The sequence below is a fragment of the Crocodylus siamensis genome, chromosome 5 (assembly GCF_052110815.1).
Source record: "Crocodylus siamensis isolate JL-2025a chromosome 5, ASM5211081v1, whole genome shotgun sequence".
Taxonomy (NCBI): Eukaryota; Metazoa; Chordata; order Crocodylia; family Crocodylidae; genus Crocodylus; species Crocodylus siamensis.
This window is the reverse complement of record NC_143399.1, coordinates 52253155-52267058: the sequence shown is the minus strand read 5'-3', so window position 1 is coordinate 52267058 and position 13904 is coordinate 52253155. Positions and strand designations below refer to the sequence as shown.

At 47.0% G+C, this 13904-nt stretch overlaps 1 protein-coding gene across 1 annotated transcript in view; it reads right to left on the bottom strand.

Moving 5' to 3' along the window:
* The window catches only part of RGSL1 (regulator of G protein signaling like 1), a 65545-nt gene that overhangs the window by 23365 nt on the left and 28276 nt on the right, over nucleotides 1-13904 (bottom strand). The window contains exons 3-8 of the mRNA XM_090049749.1: nucleotides 11514-11675; nucleotides 7540-8540; nucleotides 6394-6456; nucleotides 3186-3466; nucleotides 1926-1982; nucleotides 207-400 (exon numbers count right to left, since the gene is read on the bottom strand). Of these exons, the coding sequence (XP_089905875.1) occupies nucleotides 207-400; nucleotides 1926-1982; nucleotides 3186-3466; nucleotides 6394-6456; nucleotides 7540-8540; nucleotides 11514-11675 (1758 nt within the window). The remainder of the gene's footprint in view (nucleotides 1-206; nucleotides 401-1925; nucleotides 1983-3185; nucleotides 3467-6393; nucleotides 6457-7539; nucleotides 8541-11513; nucleotides 11676-13904) is intronic.

Genomic DNA, 13904 nt, shown 5'->3' with positions numbered 1-13904 from the left:
ATGGAGCTGAGCCTGGCGGGAGGAGGCAGCGGGGAGCCACTGGCCAGGGCCTAGACTTCCTCAGAACAGCCCTCGTGAAAGTTCTGCACATCTCCTTGCCAGAAAAAAAACCTAGGAGACACTATCTCCTTTGCTTTACCACCTTGATCAGTTTTGCCTTCCCTGGAAGCCCAGCCCACAGAACAGCAGGAAGAGATTCTGGATACCAGGAGGGGTCATGGAGCGGAAGAAATTCTTGACAACATGGGTGATTGCATCTCGCAGAGTGTTGGTATTGGTCTCAGCACTTATCTTCTCCACCGCAAGCCAGAACAGCAACGGATGTTCAGCGTTGTTTCGAATGAGAAATTGCTTGAAGTACTCCAGGTGGATAGCACTGTGCAGAACTTCCAAGAAACACCTGAAGAGAAGGAAGATGCTGGCTGAGGTGGCAGTTCCACTGCATGGGGCCTTAAGAGCAAGACCTCCATGCCAGCTTCTCCACTGGCACAGTAAATTTTTCCCTGATTTGCAGAGATGGTGAAAAGCCTAGAAACTCAGTGCATGGGAATGGGCAAATCAAGGCACTGCCACAGAGCATATATTTTCTCTAACACTGGAAAGCAGATATCTGCCTGATACTTATCTATTAATTCACTGGGCATTATGGAATCAAGCCTCCTGCCATGCTCCCATGTGGCAGATGAAACCTCCGATGGGTCAGTAGTTTCAGGGGAATTTACCCTATGAGGCTGACTCCAAATGAAATCAGTCAGCCACTACTGATTTGGTGTAAATCATAGAGACATTTTGGATTTACATTACCATAAGAGACCAGAATGAATGCCAGTGGCTGCCATTCTGAACAGAAGACCCTAACCAGACAATGAAGTAGGAGCAAGCTTAAAGTCACTGCACTGTTGTTAGGCACCTGAAAGTATTTGCTTTGGATGCCTTGCAGACCACAAGTGGTCAGTGGAAGCCATGCAGTACCATTGGACTGAAGAGGAGTCAGCTACACTGGGAATAAAATGAGAAAGGAAAAAGAAGTGCATTGGGAGGCTAGGGTGTGATCCTAGGTCTGCATGATAGGGCGGAAGTTTCATGTGCAAGACGGTTACATATGAAGGGTGGGAAAAATAAGGAATTTATTCCCCTCCTTCCCACATTCCCCTGCCCAGATCCCACCCGCCATCCATGTCTCCAGGGAGCCCTGGTCTCTGAGGCAGGTGGGAGTGGTCCTGAAGGAAAATGAGTTGGCCAGCAGCTGTCTGGAAATCTTGATGCTGGATAGAGTGGAGATAAGAGAAAGTAAGCAAGTCCCATGGCTGTGGTGCAATACCTGGGTCTGGTGGATGGTTTCCTTAACAAGAAGGTACTCCTCTTCCCTGAGCGCAGGCTGCTTTTGCTCATCTTGCTCGAGGGAATACTTCTAGGAAGTTCTGGCCCTAATGCTGTTCCAGAGAGAATAGAATGATGCCCCTGCCCCACTATTACACAGTTGTCAGACAGCTAACACAGCAATGTAGCTCTGGGCAGAGGAATCCCAGAGAGTTTAAACTGGGGCTGTGTGCTACCTCCATCCCCATGATGGTAGTGGCTGTGCTGTAAGGTCAGCTGAAAAGGGACTATGCTCTGGATGTCTGTCATCAGAGCATGGTCTTCTCTTTCTGGGGCTGGCTACTAGAAATCCTCCCTTTTCCCCTAAACTGTGGCACAGGGTCGGGAGCACTGGACTTTCTGAATGACCAGATTTCTCCTCCTTTTCCTCCTAGAGACAGTCTCCTAGACCTAGAGTCCAGACCATGGGAAGCAAGTGAGCAAGAACTGTCTGACTTTTCCAGGATTCATTCAATGTCATATCACAGAGTTTTAAAACTGTGCCTCCTATTCACTGCCCAAGCATCTCCTTAAGTCTGCTACAGTTCTAGTTAAGTAGTACATACCAAGGGAAGGAAACTTGGCACAGAAGAACCCATAGTCCTCGCTTAAGACTTTCACAGCTATCAAGGGATCCTTCAAGGCCAGCTCATCAAATGTCATCTTCTTATAGTCTGCAGGTGGCAGAGAGAAAAGGGGAATGGACTAATCACTTGTTTATCCTAGCTGCAGTTGCCCATCAGCCTTGGGAGGAAACTTAAAGAAATAATTGATGATGTTATATTATTGGGACTAGAAAATCTCATTCTTTCTCCAGCCTGGTCCCATGAACCAATTGCCACTGTGATGTGGGATGCCTAGGATACCTGGTTCACAAAAACTCAGACACCCCTCAAAATGCATACTGATGCTTTGCCCTTTGCAAACACTACTGAAGCCTCAGAACCACATTGCACAATGCTCTGAATGAGCAGCACTGTACCAGAAGGCTCTTCCTCACAAATTCAAACAGAGAAGGTGTGGGAAACAGTGTGGCAGGCCAAGACTGAGGGCACATGGCCAAGATGGGGGGAGGGTGTTCAGCACATCCAGGCTTCAGGCTGCAGTACATCCAGGCTGCAGGTTGTATCCAGGAGGACAGGGAAAACTAACCACCCTCCCCACATCTGCTCCTTGCTCTACAGTAACAGTTTGCCCAGGGTCAAAACTGGTTGGTTATGTCTCTAAGGCAAATGAAATATTGGGAGTCTGCCTGCCAAAGACTGCACAGTTAATGGTATTGACCAATACAGATGCAAGATCCATACTTTGCAACCCCTCATAATTTGGTGAAATCAGTATCTGCTTTCACTAGATCATCAAGGGGAACTTTTAGCAAGGGATATTTCCAGTACCAAACTTTCAGAGTCTGCCATTTTCCTCTTGTTGTTCAGAGTATTATAACATGTGGCACAAAATGTATTTTCTTTCCTGCTCAAAAAAGGCCGAATGATGATTAGCAAAAATAAAATTCAAATGCACCTTTGGGCTGAGATCAATGACAGAAAATTTAATCTCTAAAGTCAAAAGTTTGAAGGATTGTTTTGGCTAAAATTGACACTGTCAAATTTTTTTGCAAAACTTCAGCCACTCTATGTGCCTGCAGACGAACAGGGTGATTTTTCCAGAAAACTAATTTTGTAAAATGTTTTAAACATTTTCAGCAAATCAATAGCTTGGGAAAATCTTCAAGAACCTCAATGCTTATGTCAAATTAACTAAAGGAATCACTAACTCTAGGTATGCTCTGTGTTTCAGCGTTTTCCCAGACTGATGTGGATGCTGATTACTCAGCTGAGTGTGTCCGAGTCCCCAACAAAAAGAGACTCTTTTTACCTATCTTGTGCACAACAGGCTCCAATTCCATCCAGATAGATCCACCTCTTGTGAGATCCTGAGTAGCTATTAGGCGCCAGTGTTCATCTGAAAGTGACTCGAAGTCCCTGGCTCCACTTAAGACCTGGCTCAGGGTCAGCGATTCATTTGTCCTCTTGGCCAGCAGATAGCGTTCGATTTTTTCAGAAGTTTTCTCTTGTCTTGCAGGCTTCTGAATGCTGCTTATCTGAGACTACAGCACAAAGGGAAAAGACTGATTCCACAAAGCCTGGGTGACATCCTGCGAGCTACTCTGCTAGAAAAGACCAACAACTTATCAGTTGTCTCAAGCATTGTGAACATTGCTGACATGATTGTGCTTAAACATGGGCAAGGCCACACTGGGCGCTTCAGTTGAGGACAGTGGAGCTCAGACAGTAACTGGTACTCATGTTTATTATTTACTATCTGTATTCCAGTACTGCTGGAGGACCCATCATGATGGATGGATGCTGTACAGAGACAGCCTCTGTCCCGAACACCATAGTCTAAATATTCAAGAGAAACAAAGTGTGAGAGAAAAGTAGTAATGCTATCCCTCAGTTTGCCTTGGGTCACACATGGAATCTGCAGTACATCCAGGAACTGAACCCAGATCTCCCTAGTCCTCCGTATTAGCCTTAAGAATCTCCTTCCTCTTCATTAGGGAAAAGAGAGACCCCCCCATAATACACCTAATAAGGAATAGATCTAGAGGGGGTGCTGCAGCGTGGTTGCACTTCCCTCCCCGCCTCTTAATTTGACTGTGAGCTCTTGGTGCAGGGTCTGCCCACAGCCCTTGCTTTCACACAGCTCTAGAGCCCAAAAGTCCCCTCCTTTCCCCTATTGCTAAGTTCAGTGGGGGAAGAAAAAGGAGGGGAAATCCAGCAGCAGTGCTCATCCCCTGGACTCCAGAGCCATGTAAAAGCAGTGTCTCTGCCCACACCCTGCCATGATCAGCTGGTGAGCTCAGACCTTGCTGTTCTCGTGCAGGTCTGTCCAAAGCTGGCACTGACCAAGCCATGCACTGTGTATGTGTGGCACAGATAAAATGTGTGTGCGGCGGGGGGGGGTTGCCCCATTGCTGGGTATTACCACACCTAACCAAATAACGGTCAGGAGGAAGAGGCAGAAGACATTTCTTCTTGACAACAGTTGATGACAATGCCATCTACTGAAACACAAGAATCATTAGTCTTGGAGGTGTAGTGCCACTCAGGGTGTCTGCACTGTGACTGTCAACTAGGCAGGGGGAGTACTGCTAGGAGGAGAGATGCACCAACACACAGTTAGGCATGGCTTGCAAACAATGCCCCCAAAGCAGGCTAAATATTTATGGTTAACTCCCACTGAGGTCTGTGCTGTCACAGCTGGCCTGCTAGCAGTACCCGAGTTAGCTAGTTCGGCAGTCATTCCAGTCCATCTGCTCTGATGCTGACGCTATGTGAAATGCAAACATTGAGTATGCAGCTCATTACCTTATCACTCATGTAATCCAGGCATGGGCATGCTAGGTTGGCTCTTTATTTAATACATTATGGTCCATGCCTTATGTCATAGGGTTGTGAGGTAGTGCCAAGAATGCTACCAAGGGAAGCCCACCCTATTGATTGGCTACCCTTCCCCTAAGTGGCAGAACCTGCAGATGCATTACTGCAGTTCAGCTCTCAGTTATAAACAGGCCTCTAAAAGCAGAGTGGCACTCCCTGCCCCTCATGGCAAACTTTGTGGGCTTTGGCTTTTAACGACTGGTGAGCCATCTATGCGTTTCACAAGCCAACAGGGTTAGAATACCCCCTGGCTGATACGTTAGAGCAGTGTGCTGCTGAGACAGTGTGCCCAACTGCTGCCTTGTTCATTCCTGGTGCAATTCTGCTGCCATAACTGGAGTGACCCTGAGAGGATTTGGGCTCAGCTAGTTTATAACCTGCAGCCCTAACACCTGCTAAAGTGCTAATTGCATTCAGAAAGCAGTTCCCTGATCTGAAAGGTAATTTCCTTGACAAGGGGTGCTAAACAATGTGGCCATCTCCTTAATTTACAGCCATCAAAAAGAATGAAGTGCAACACTTAAAATGAGTCAGAGGCCTAACAATGCAAAAAGAAGCTCAGTGGAATTATAAAAGTAGTCCCTTAGGTATTCCTTTTATTGGCTCAAGGTCAATTTGTATAGAAGGAGCCAGAAGTTTGGGGAACCCAGTTTTACAAAAAGAAGACCTGATTTTCAGGCAAATGTATTCAGCACCCAACTAACGTTAAAGGGAGCTGTCAGTACTAAGGAGCCATTTAAAGTCAGGTCTTTGGTGTGTTGAGTGAGGCACTTAATACAGGAGGCCAGTTGAAAAGTGTTGACTTGAGTCAACAAGGCTATTTATATGAGTTCTACAGAGCCCCAAAATGAATCAGAATATCTTCCTGTCTGTTTGTGGGATGTTTTTTCCAAGATTTTCTTGGAGCAGAATGCTACTTGTGGACTTAATACAACATAGGACCTGGCTTTGTGGAATTTCTAATATCAAGTAAGAGAAATACCTTGTGGAATTTGGTTCCTTAAATAACTCTTTTAGGGCATGGAAAAAGTGTGAAAACATAGATATAATTGAAGTTAAGGCTAGATGATCCTCCCCATTATCAAGACACTTCACTAATTATGCGTGCAGATTTTTTCATTTCTTACCTAAACATTAGTGTCCATTACTGTGCTAAGAAAAAGGATGCTTTCTGTATAGAATCTATTCCCGTAAGTCTTCTGATCAGTATTCTAGTCCCTGGTTTGCATATGGGTTTGGCTCCTATTTTCTGCTCTGAAAAGCTGTTTCTGTCTATATTCTTGGTTGCCTCTGGTTAGCCAAGAGCAGGTGTTCCAAGATGCATGTCTAACCTTGCATGTGGCTGCTAAACTATTGGAGTTACTGGCTAAGAAATGTGAGGATGCTGCTTCAGCATGCTGGAGTAAAATAGCTTCTTCTACGCAGCCACATGCACAGCAGTAATACTTAGCTTGATGCTTTCCCAGGCATGTACAGATGGAGTGGTGTGTTGTGCACGTAGCCTCTGGGCAGTCTTGTCTGCACTCTAACAGAAGCATGCTTTGACCTACATGGTCAAGCAATCTGTGCCCCCCTAGCAGCTGTCTCTTACCACAAACTGAAGGAATATTTCATCATCATCATCTAGGAACTCATCATAGAAGCAGCTGAGGATCTGATGAGTAAACAGGGAGATGCATTGTTAGCCAGTGTCTCTCTTGGTAGTGGTTGGAGCCTTTGGCTTTAGGCTGTCAAGGAGGAACTTTACAACAATAGGTGCATTGTGCTGGGACAAGTGCAAAGGCTTTGCTGCATAGGTGTAGGGTACTCTGGGCAGCAGCAGAGCATGCTGCCCTATCCATGAACCTCAACCCTGCCCTGGACATGCAGTGGCTAGGGATGAAAGGGAATGCCTGCTCAACACTTCTTAGTGGCTGAGACCACTAACAAAAGGTTCAGTTCCAGTGGTGGTTTTTCTAATGCAAACTGGGTTAAGCCCTTCAACTCATGTGTCACGCTGGCTGCCTGAGGACTACTGGCTTATAACAACTTTTGGTCACAAACCTCTGTCACAATGAAAGCAGTAGCCTGGATGTGAACAGATCCTTAGCTCAGCCTCCCAAGCTTCCCACCCTGCCTCGTGTGGAGTGAAAGAGAAAGTTGGAGAAAACAGACTATAATTGTCTTCAGCTCAGAGCAACGTCCCTACTAAATCTTCACGGCACCCCTGGGGTAATTCTGTGTACCTGATTCTTGCAGCTCCATTTAACCTCCTTCTTCCCTACCTTTGAATTTAGGTACTAAGCCTTTAAAAAGGCTTTATGTTGCACGCATAAAATCCACTTTTGGATCAGTTAATGGGTAGCTTCTCATTTAGGTACCCATGTTATGTGCACTAATTTCCATTTACTGATGTAAAAGCGGGCTTCTCACGCATGCCAGCTATGTATGCAGGTAAAATAGACAAAATGTAGGTGCTAACCTTTAGAAATTTGGCCTCCTATCCACTTATGATTTATTCCACATCCACTTGGGAGTTTCTGTTTCAGAATCTGATATCCTAAAGTATGCCTTCCAGGGTCATAAACTTTAGCTACTGCAGTTGCACATGTGCATGGTACATAGGAAAGGTTCCACCAGATACCCCAGCACTCGGATTTGCAGTGTTACAAATTAGGATTATATATTTGTAACGCCTATCACGTAGGGAGTGCCAGTTGTTCTTCTCAATACCAGCATCACAGTCAGCGTTTCCTACCTTGCAAATTTCTTCCTGTGCTTTCAATATCCAGGGAATGACTTTTCCAGAAGGCAGAAGGTCATGCAAGTTCCTGAGAGTTTTCAGCTCCAGGGGAAGTTTCTGGTTGTTTTCTGTCAAGTAGGTCTCAGATATCCTTGCACTCAACAAGTGCCGCAGGAGGAAGCTTCCTCCTTTGCTGGAACTCAGCACTACGTTCAGAAAGTCCTCCAGATCGTGCCACAGATCCAAGAGATGGGTCTCCACTGTATGATTCCTGTGCTTCAAGAACTCCCTGAAGGGGCATCCTGCACAGCTGTCAGCATTAAGTACCCAGTGCAGGAGATCTAAAGAGGGAGAGGACTTGAGTATCTTTTTCAGGGCTAGCAGTGATGGCAGCTGGACAACTGGTGTGGAAGCATGCATTTCAAATAGGGGTTTCTTTTTGCTGAGGTCTTCCACTTGAAGAGGCGACTGGGATTTGGGGCTGGGACTTTTGGAAGTGGCCTCTTCTCCTCCTGTCTCACTTATGCTCTTTTCAGGAGGCTGTAACTGCTGAGACTCCTTTCTTGAGACATCATCCTTAGTCAGCAGTTCCTCTGTGTCTGTTAAGCCACTTGCGCTTTTAGCTGGCCTTGGTGTTCCCTCTGGCTGCAACCCACAGCTTGTAGGTTTTCCTGTTTCTTCAGCTCTTTTCCCAGAAATTATGAGATTCCAGGTCTCCTCCTTGGCTTTTCTGCTGCAGTAGAGTTCAAATGTGTCTCGGCTCTTCCGTATGCTCATTGTGGGAGCTGGAGACACTAGCTTCTCCCGCAAGCCCACCCATAACAAACGGTCTTGATACTCCTGCAGTAGTGGCTGGCATTCTTTCTCCTTCTCTATGCACAGTTTGCAATGAATGAAAAAATTAGGAAGCCAGTAACTTTGAACTTTAAACAGGGCCAGTTTCTGCATCTCGCTCAGGATCTTTCTCCTGGTACTTGCGTGTTGAAGGTGCCAGTCGGAGATCTTCAACAGAGACTCTGAAAAGGACATGAGGAATTATAGACAGACAGTACAGGCTTGTGCCATAAACAAGGAGAGTCAGTAGTGATCTTAGATCAGACTTTGCAAGCGTTTCCAGCAGGATCATTGGGGGGAAAAAAAAATGAGCACACGGATCAGGTGAGAGGTGACATAAAAAGTGAAAGGTGGCTCCCCTGTGAGAGAGAACTTTGTAGGGCTAAAAAATAACCACATATCTTGTTTCCACTGTATCTTAAGCTATTCCTACAGAGAATAGCTGCACTTTCAAATCTACTTTGTTGCTGCACTTTCAAATCTACATCCCTAGTTCCAAGTTAACTTTAAGACTTAAAAAAAAATGATACTAAATTGAGACTTTACATGCAAAAAGTATCCAATATACAGAAGAACAGTAAGTAATAGATCCAGAACAGAATTTGGTGTTCACAGCAACAAGAAACTGATTTCAAACAGGAGCCTGACATCACCGCTTAACTTTGTAGACTGCTTTTTTCATTCCTAGATCTCAAAGTGCTTCACACAGGAATGTAAGGGGCCCCTGCCCCATAATTTTCCACATGGGGTCAGTCAGTCACAGAGTAAATCAGTGGCAGTCGGGAACAGAACACAAGCCAGCTGATTCCTAGTCCTGAGCTCTGGGCTAGGGACAGACATTCAAAAAGTTCAAGCCTGAAGTGATTCAATCTTTGCAGGTTAGTCTAACCTGTGTAGATTGAACTGATTTGCAAGTGGATAGACATTCATTTTTGATTCAGGAACTGCAGTGGCTCAGGCCAGAAGCTGGGGGGAGCATGGGGGGAAGGGCACTACAGCAACCCTCCCTTCCCTTCCTCCCCCCCTCCCTTTGCACTGTGGAAAGGATGTGGCCAGACCCTGGCAGAACGCTATGATTAGGGAGGGATTTAAACCCTGACTCTGGCCGCACAGTCCCCAGCCAGGGTGTGCCTGGAGGAAAAGGGGGAAGTGGCCATTGTCAGGCTTTTCCCCCACTCACTGCTGAAGGGGTGAGGAATGATGCCAGACCCTGGCCACACCTAGCACTCTGTGGCAAAGGGGAGGTGTGGGGGGTGGGGAGAGGGAAGAGCTGCTTGTGTAGACTACATGCATCTGTATCATCCTGCTAGCTAGTGCTTCATATTTGCCTAAATCTCATACTGACAGTACTACCAGGTCCCATTTGTTGCAAACCAGGTCATTTCTTATACCTTTCTCTGTCCCCTGTTGAAGACTGACAGATTGCAGGACGGGGAAGCTGCATTCTAACCAGGCTCAATAATTGATGTGTAGAAGCAATCACCAGCATTAATTGCTGCATAGTGACCCTTCATTTGATATAGGGGTTTCAAGGTCAAAGATGCATTTGGACAACTTTGAAGCAAACCAGCAGGGAACTTAGCAGAAAACAAAACATATCAGCCCATGAAGAAAACAAAAGCATCTCTCTCATTAGTTCAAGATCTTCTTACTTCAGGGTACAGACACTTTGCAAGGCATTTGCAAGCCACTGGCTTCTTGCTCAGGAAGAAAGGAAGGAGGGCTGCTGGGTGACAGACATTACCAGCTGACCTGCTGATTAGTTCCAGAAAGCTGTTAGTTGGCACTGTTCTGTCTGCCTTTGTTCCAGTGAAATTGGAGACACAGACATCTCTCAGCATTAGCTAGCTTGGGGGTGGTGTGGCCAGATGCTAATTGAGGTCCATGCCACTGGGGTCCCTGCTGTGGGAGAGGGGATGGGGGGGAATCCTGCAGATGCTGCTACGCAGCTGCCAGGCAGATCCTGGCTGCACTCCCCTGCTCCCTTAGCCAGCTGTAGCTCTGGCTAGGGAGGAGAGGGGTGGGGCTGGCCCCGCTCTCTGGAGCAGACAGCCTAGCCTAGGGCTGAAAAGTATGCTGGGGGACTCTGATTTCATTTAAACCAGGAAGGAGTCTGGGACAGAAGTTCCATAAACTGGTTTGACCCAAATAAGTTAAGTCTGATACTACATTCAACCAGGTTTATATTAAGCCAGTTTTGGCCATTTTGAAACTGGTTTATGTGCACTGAACTTATGTTCTGTTACTGGTTTAAACCAGTTACTGTTCACTTAAACTGGTTTATGTGCAACTTCTGTCCCTAGCCCAAGTCTTATAGATTCATAGATTGTAGAGTTGGAAGGGACCCTGAAGGATCATCATGTCAGACCCCCTGCCCTGGCAGGAAAAGGACCGAGGTCAGATGACCCCAGCCAGGTGTCTATCTTGCCTCCTCTTGAAGACCACCAAGTCAGGTGATAGTACCACCTCTCTTGGCAGCCCATTGCAGATTCTGGCTACCCTTACTGTAAAAAATGTCTTCCTAATATCTAACTTGAATCTACTCTCCACTAGTTTGTACCCATTATTCCTAGTTACTCCTAGTCCCAAGCTATCTTATATGCACATACATGCAGTTTAGTGTCAGGTTCATAACCCTAGCAAGGCTTTCTATGAGTAAAAGTCTTAGATCAGCTTGTGCTCTGTAGTAATTTGATCATAAGCTCCACCAGGCCTGATCCCAGGAAAGACAGAATCATCCTTTCTAAAGGAAGCTGTGAGAATTCAGTCTTCAGTTTTATTCCTTCCAGCATCAGTCTGTTTTACCATGCCATGGAAGAATTCCTTCCTGTGGCATAAGGAAATAGTTTGGTCACTTATTCCCAGTCTCTACCTGCTTTTTAAGCCCAAGCAGATGGAGAGGGTGGTCTTTTCTGGGGTGAAAGGAATGTGGCCACAGTGAGTCCATTTCACTTTGGAACTTTGCAATATTGCTGATCATTCTGCATGGTGGACCAACAGAAGTCAGCCTTATGCTCAACATACCCCTTCCAATAAATAGGTCACTATATTTCCGTCCTCCAGGGTGGCATGGGATACTCTGAGCGACCAAAAAGTGCATTAACCCACTGGAAAGGTGCAGTTCCTGCAAATTCTGACCCATCTCGTGATCTTACCTATAGTCCTGTTGCAGAGGGTGACAACGGTAGAACCCTCTTGCAAATAAGTGGCCTTCAGCACCTGGAGCAGAGACAAGTAGAGCTCTCTCTGCACAGCATCTGACTCATCAATCTCCAGAAGCCTTTCTGTAGCCAGCCAAAACTTGATCAGTTCTTCCCCTGTGGATCAGATTCAGAGCAGTGTGGTTGAATTGGGAGTGGGCAGGGGGAAAGAGAAAATGGAGGGAGGGTGTTGGACAGACAGGTTAAGAGAGAGTAGAGGCCATATCTACACATGTGCTTAACTGTGGAATAGACTAATTAGCTGCAGAGTAAAGTGTCACTGTCTATATGTTAGATGGTATTAGGCTGCAATAAACTAATTAACACTGCAGTAAGATAGTACTGTCCATATACCCTGGGGACAGTCCTATCTTACCCTGGGATGCCCAGCCAGCCAGAGATCAGACTCCTACCTGCTGCCTAGACACATGGCTCTACACTTTCAATGTCCTTGTGCTCCAAGCAGCCCTTCTGCCACCCACCACTGCTACCTGGAGCCCAGGGCTGAGTGGCTCTGATGTAAACTGCTCCACACCAGCTCAGATTGCTGCTGTCTCAGGCTCACATGTAGATGTGTATGGGAGTAGCTTCTGGCTCAAGACGCTCCAGGGTTTATTGCTTCAAATTAATTGCACATGTAGATGCACCCTCTGAAAGCACTGCTGATGAGAGACTACAGCTGGTATTTTAAAGCAGAGGAAAGAAAAGACCTTCTAGCAATGAGCAGAGTAAAGCACAGAGATGAGCTAGGGCTGTCTGATCTAAACCTCTGTCAGCTGAGGTGGCATTTTGAACCAAAACTTGTGTAATGTACTGTGTAAGCTAAATGTGTGACAGCAGGGGGAGCTACTGTCTGCTGACTGCATGTGAATTGCTAAGCATGAAACTGCAGTTCCTAGATATCCAGGGAGCTGGGAGACAAAGAAGAGGAATCAAGGAGCAGCAAAAAAATGCAGGTCAGAGCAACAGTGTGCAGGGGAGCTCCAGTAGGATGCAGGCCTGAGCAGCACAGGGAGAACAGCTGGAGATGCTGGAGTAGGGTTGAGCCCAGGGCTGTTGGTCTGTTGCAGCAGGACCCAGATGTGTGGTGGGTAATTGAGAGTGTTCTCATGACTGAGACTGGTTACTGGTAGGGGTACCTCCAGAGCTAAGTACAGGCAATCAAAAGGCCCAAGGCTGAATTGATTCAGTCTTCTCAGGTTAGTCTAACCTGCATAGATTACACCAATAAGCAAGCGAACAGACATTCACTTTTGTTCTGGAAATGCAGCCACATGCTTGCAGTAGGGTGGCCATCATAGAGGACATTCTGGTCTTCTACTACTCTGTCTCTATTGATATGAAACCTGATACCTTTTATATCCTTTATTTTTCTCTTCAAGAGAAGATACTCTTCAAGAGAAAAATAGAGGACATAAAGGCATTTGGTTTCATATCAACAGAGGACAGAGGAAAACCAGACTGTTCTCTATAATAGCCACCCTAGCTTGCAGTGGATTGGGCCAGAAGCCAGGGGGTCTAGAGCATGCTTCCCTGCTCAGCTGGAGCAGACAACCTGGGCCAAGGCTAGTTTGCCCATCCTGCAAAAGCAGGGTTTGCTGGGGAAGTGCAAAGCATCATGAGATGCAGGGGGACTGAGTTAACTTGCATCTGGAGGGAATCTGGGGCAGAAATTCAATAAACCAGCTTAACCTAAATCAGTTAAGTATGATACTACATTCATGGGAGGATGGAGAAAAAATTATTTGAGGGGCTGAGTGCATGTGTACCCCCCCTAGCATATGTTTATGGGGAAGGGGCCATTGGGGGTGGGGAGGAGGTGGGAGTGGACCTGGGGCTGGGGTGCAGGATGGAGCCATGAGCAGCTTGTCTGGGGTGGGGGGAGGGGCCCAGCATGGGGAGGGGGTGGCAGCTTCTGCACGCACCCTGGGAGGGCATGGGGTGGGGAGGGGTGTGTGCCCAGAATCTGCATGGAAGGAGGTGGGCTGGGGCCAGGGCTGTGCTGGGGGGTTGGGCTGTACTGCACTTGGGGCAGGTGGCAGCAGTGCTGGGATGGTATTGGGGGGCTATAGTGAATTTTGGTGTGGCTGCAGGCCATCCCATAGCCCTGCTCTCAGTGCTGCCGCCATCTGCCCCAAGCACAGTGTGGCCCAACCCCCCCACAGGGACAAGCCCGATGGTATCCTGGCCCCAGCTTGCAGCTGCAGCCTGCCCTGCCTCATGTAGATTTGGGGGCACACACCTACCCCCATGCCTCCCAGGATGCACGTAGCAGCAGGAGCTGTGCCCCCTGAATGATCTTCTTGCGGCTCAGTTCCACGGCCCACCCCAACTGTGCAGGGCCTG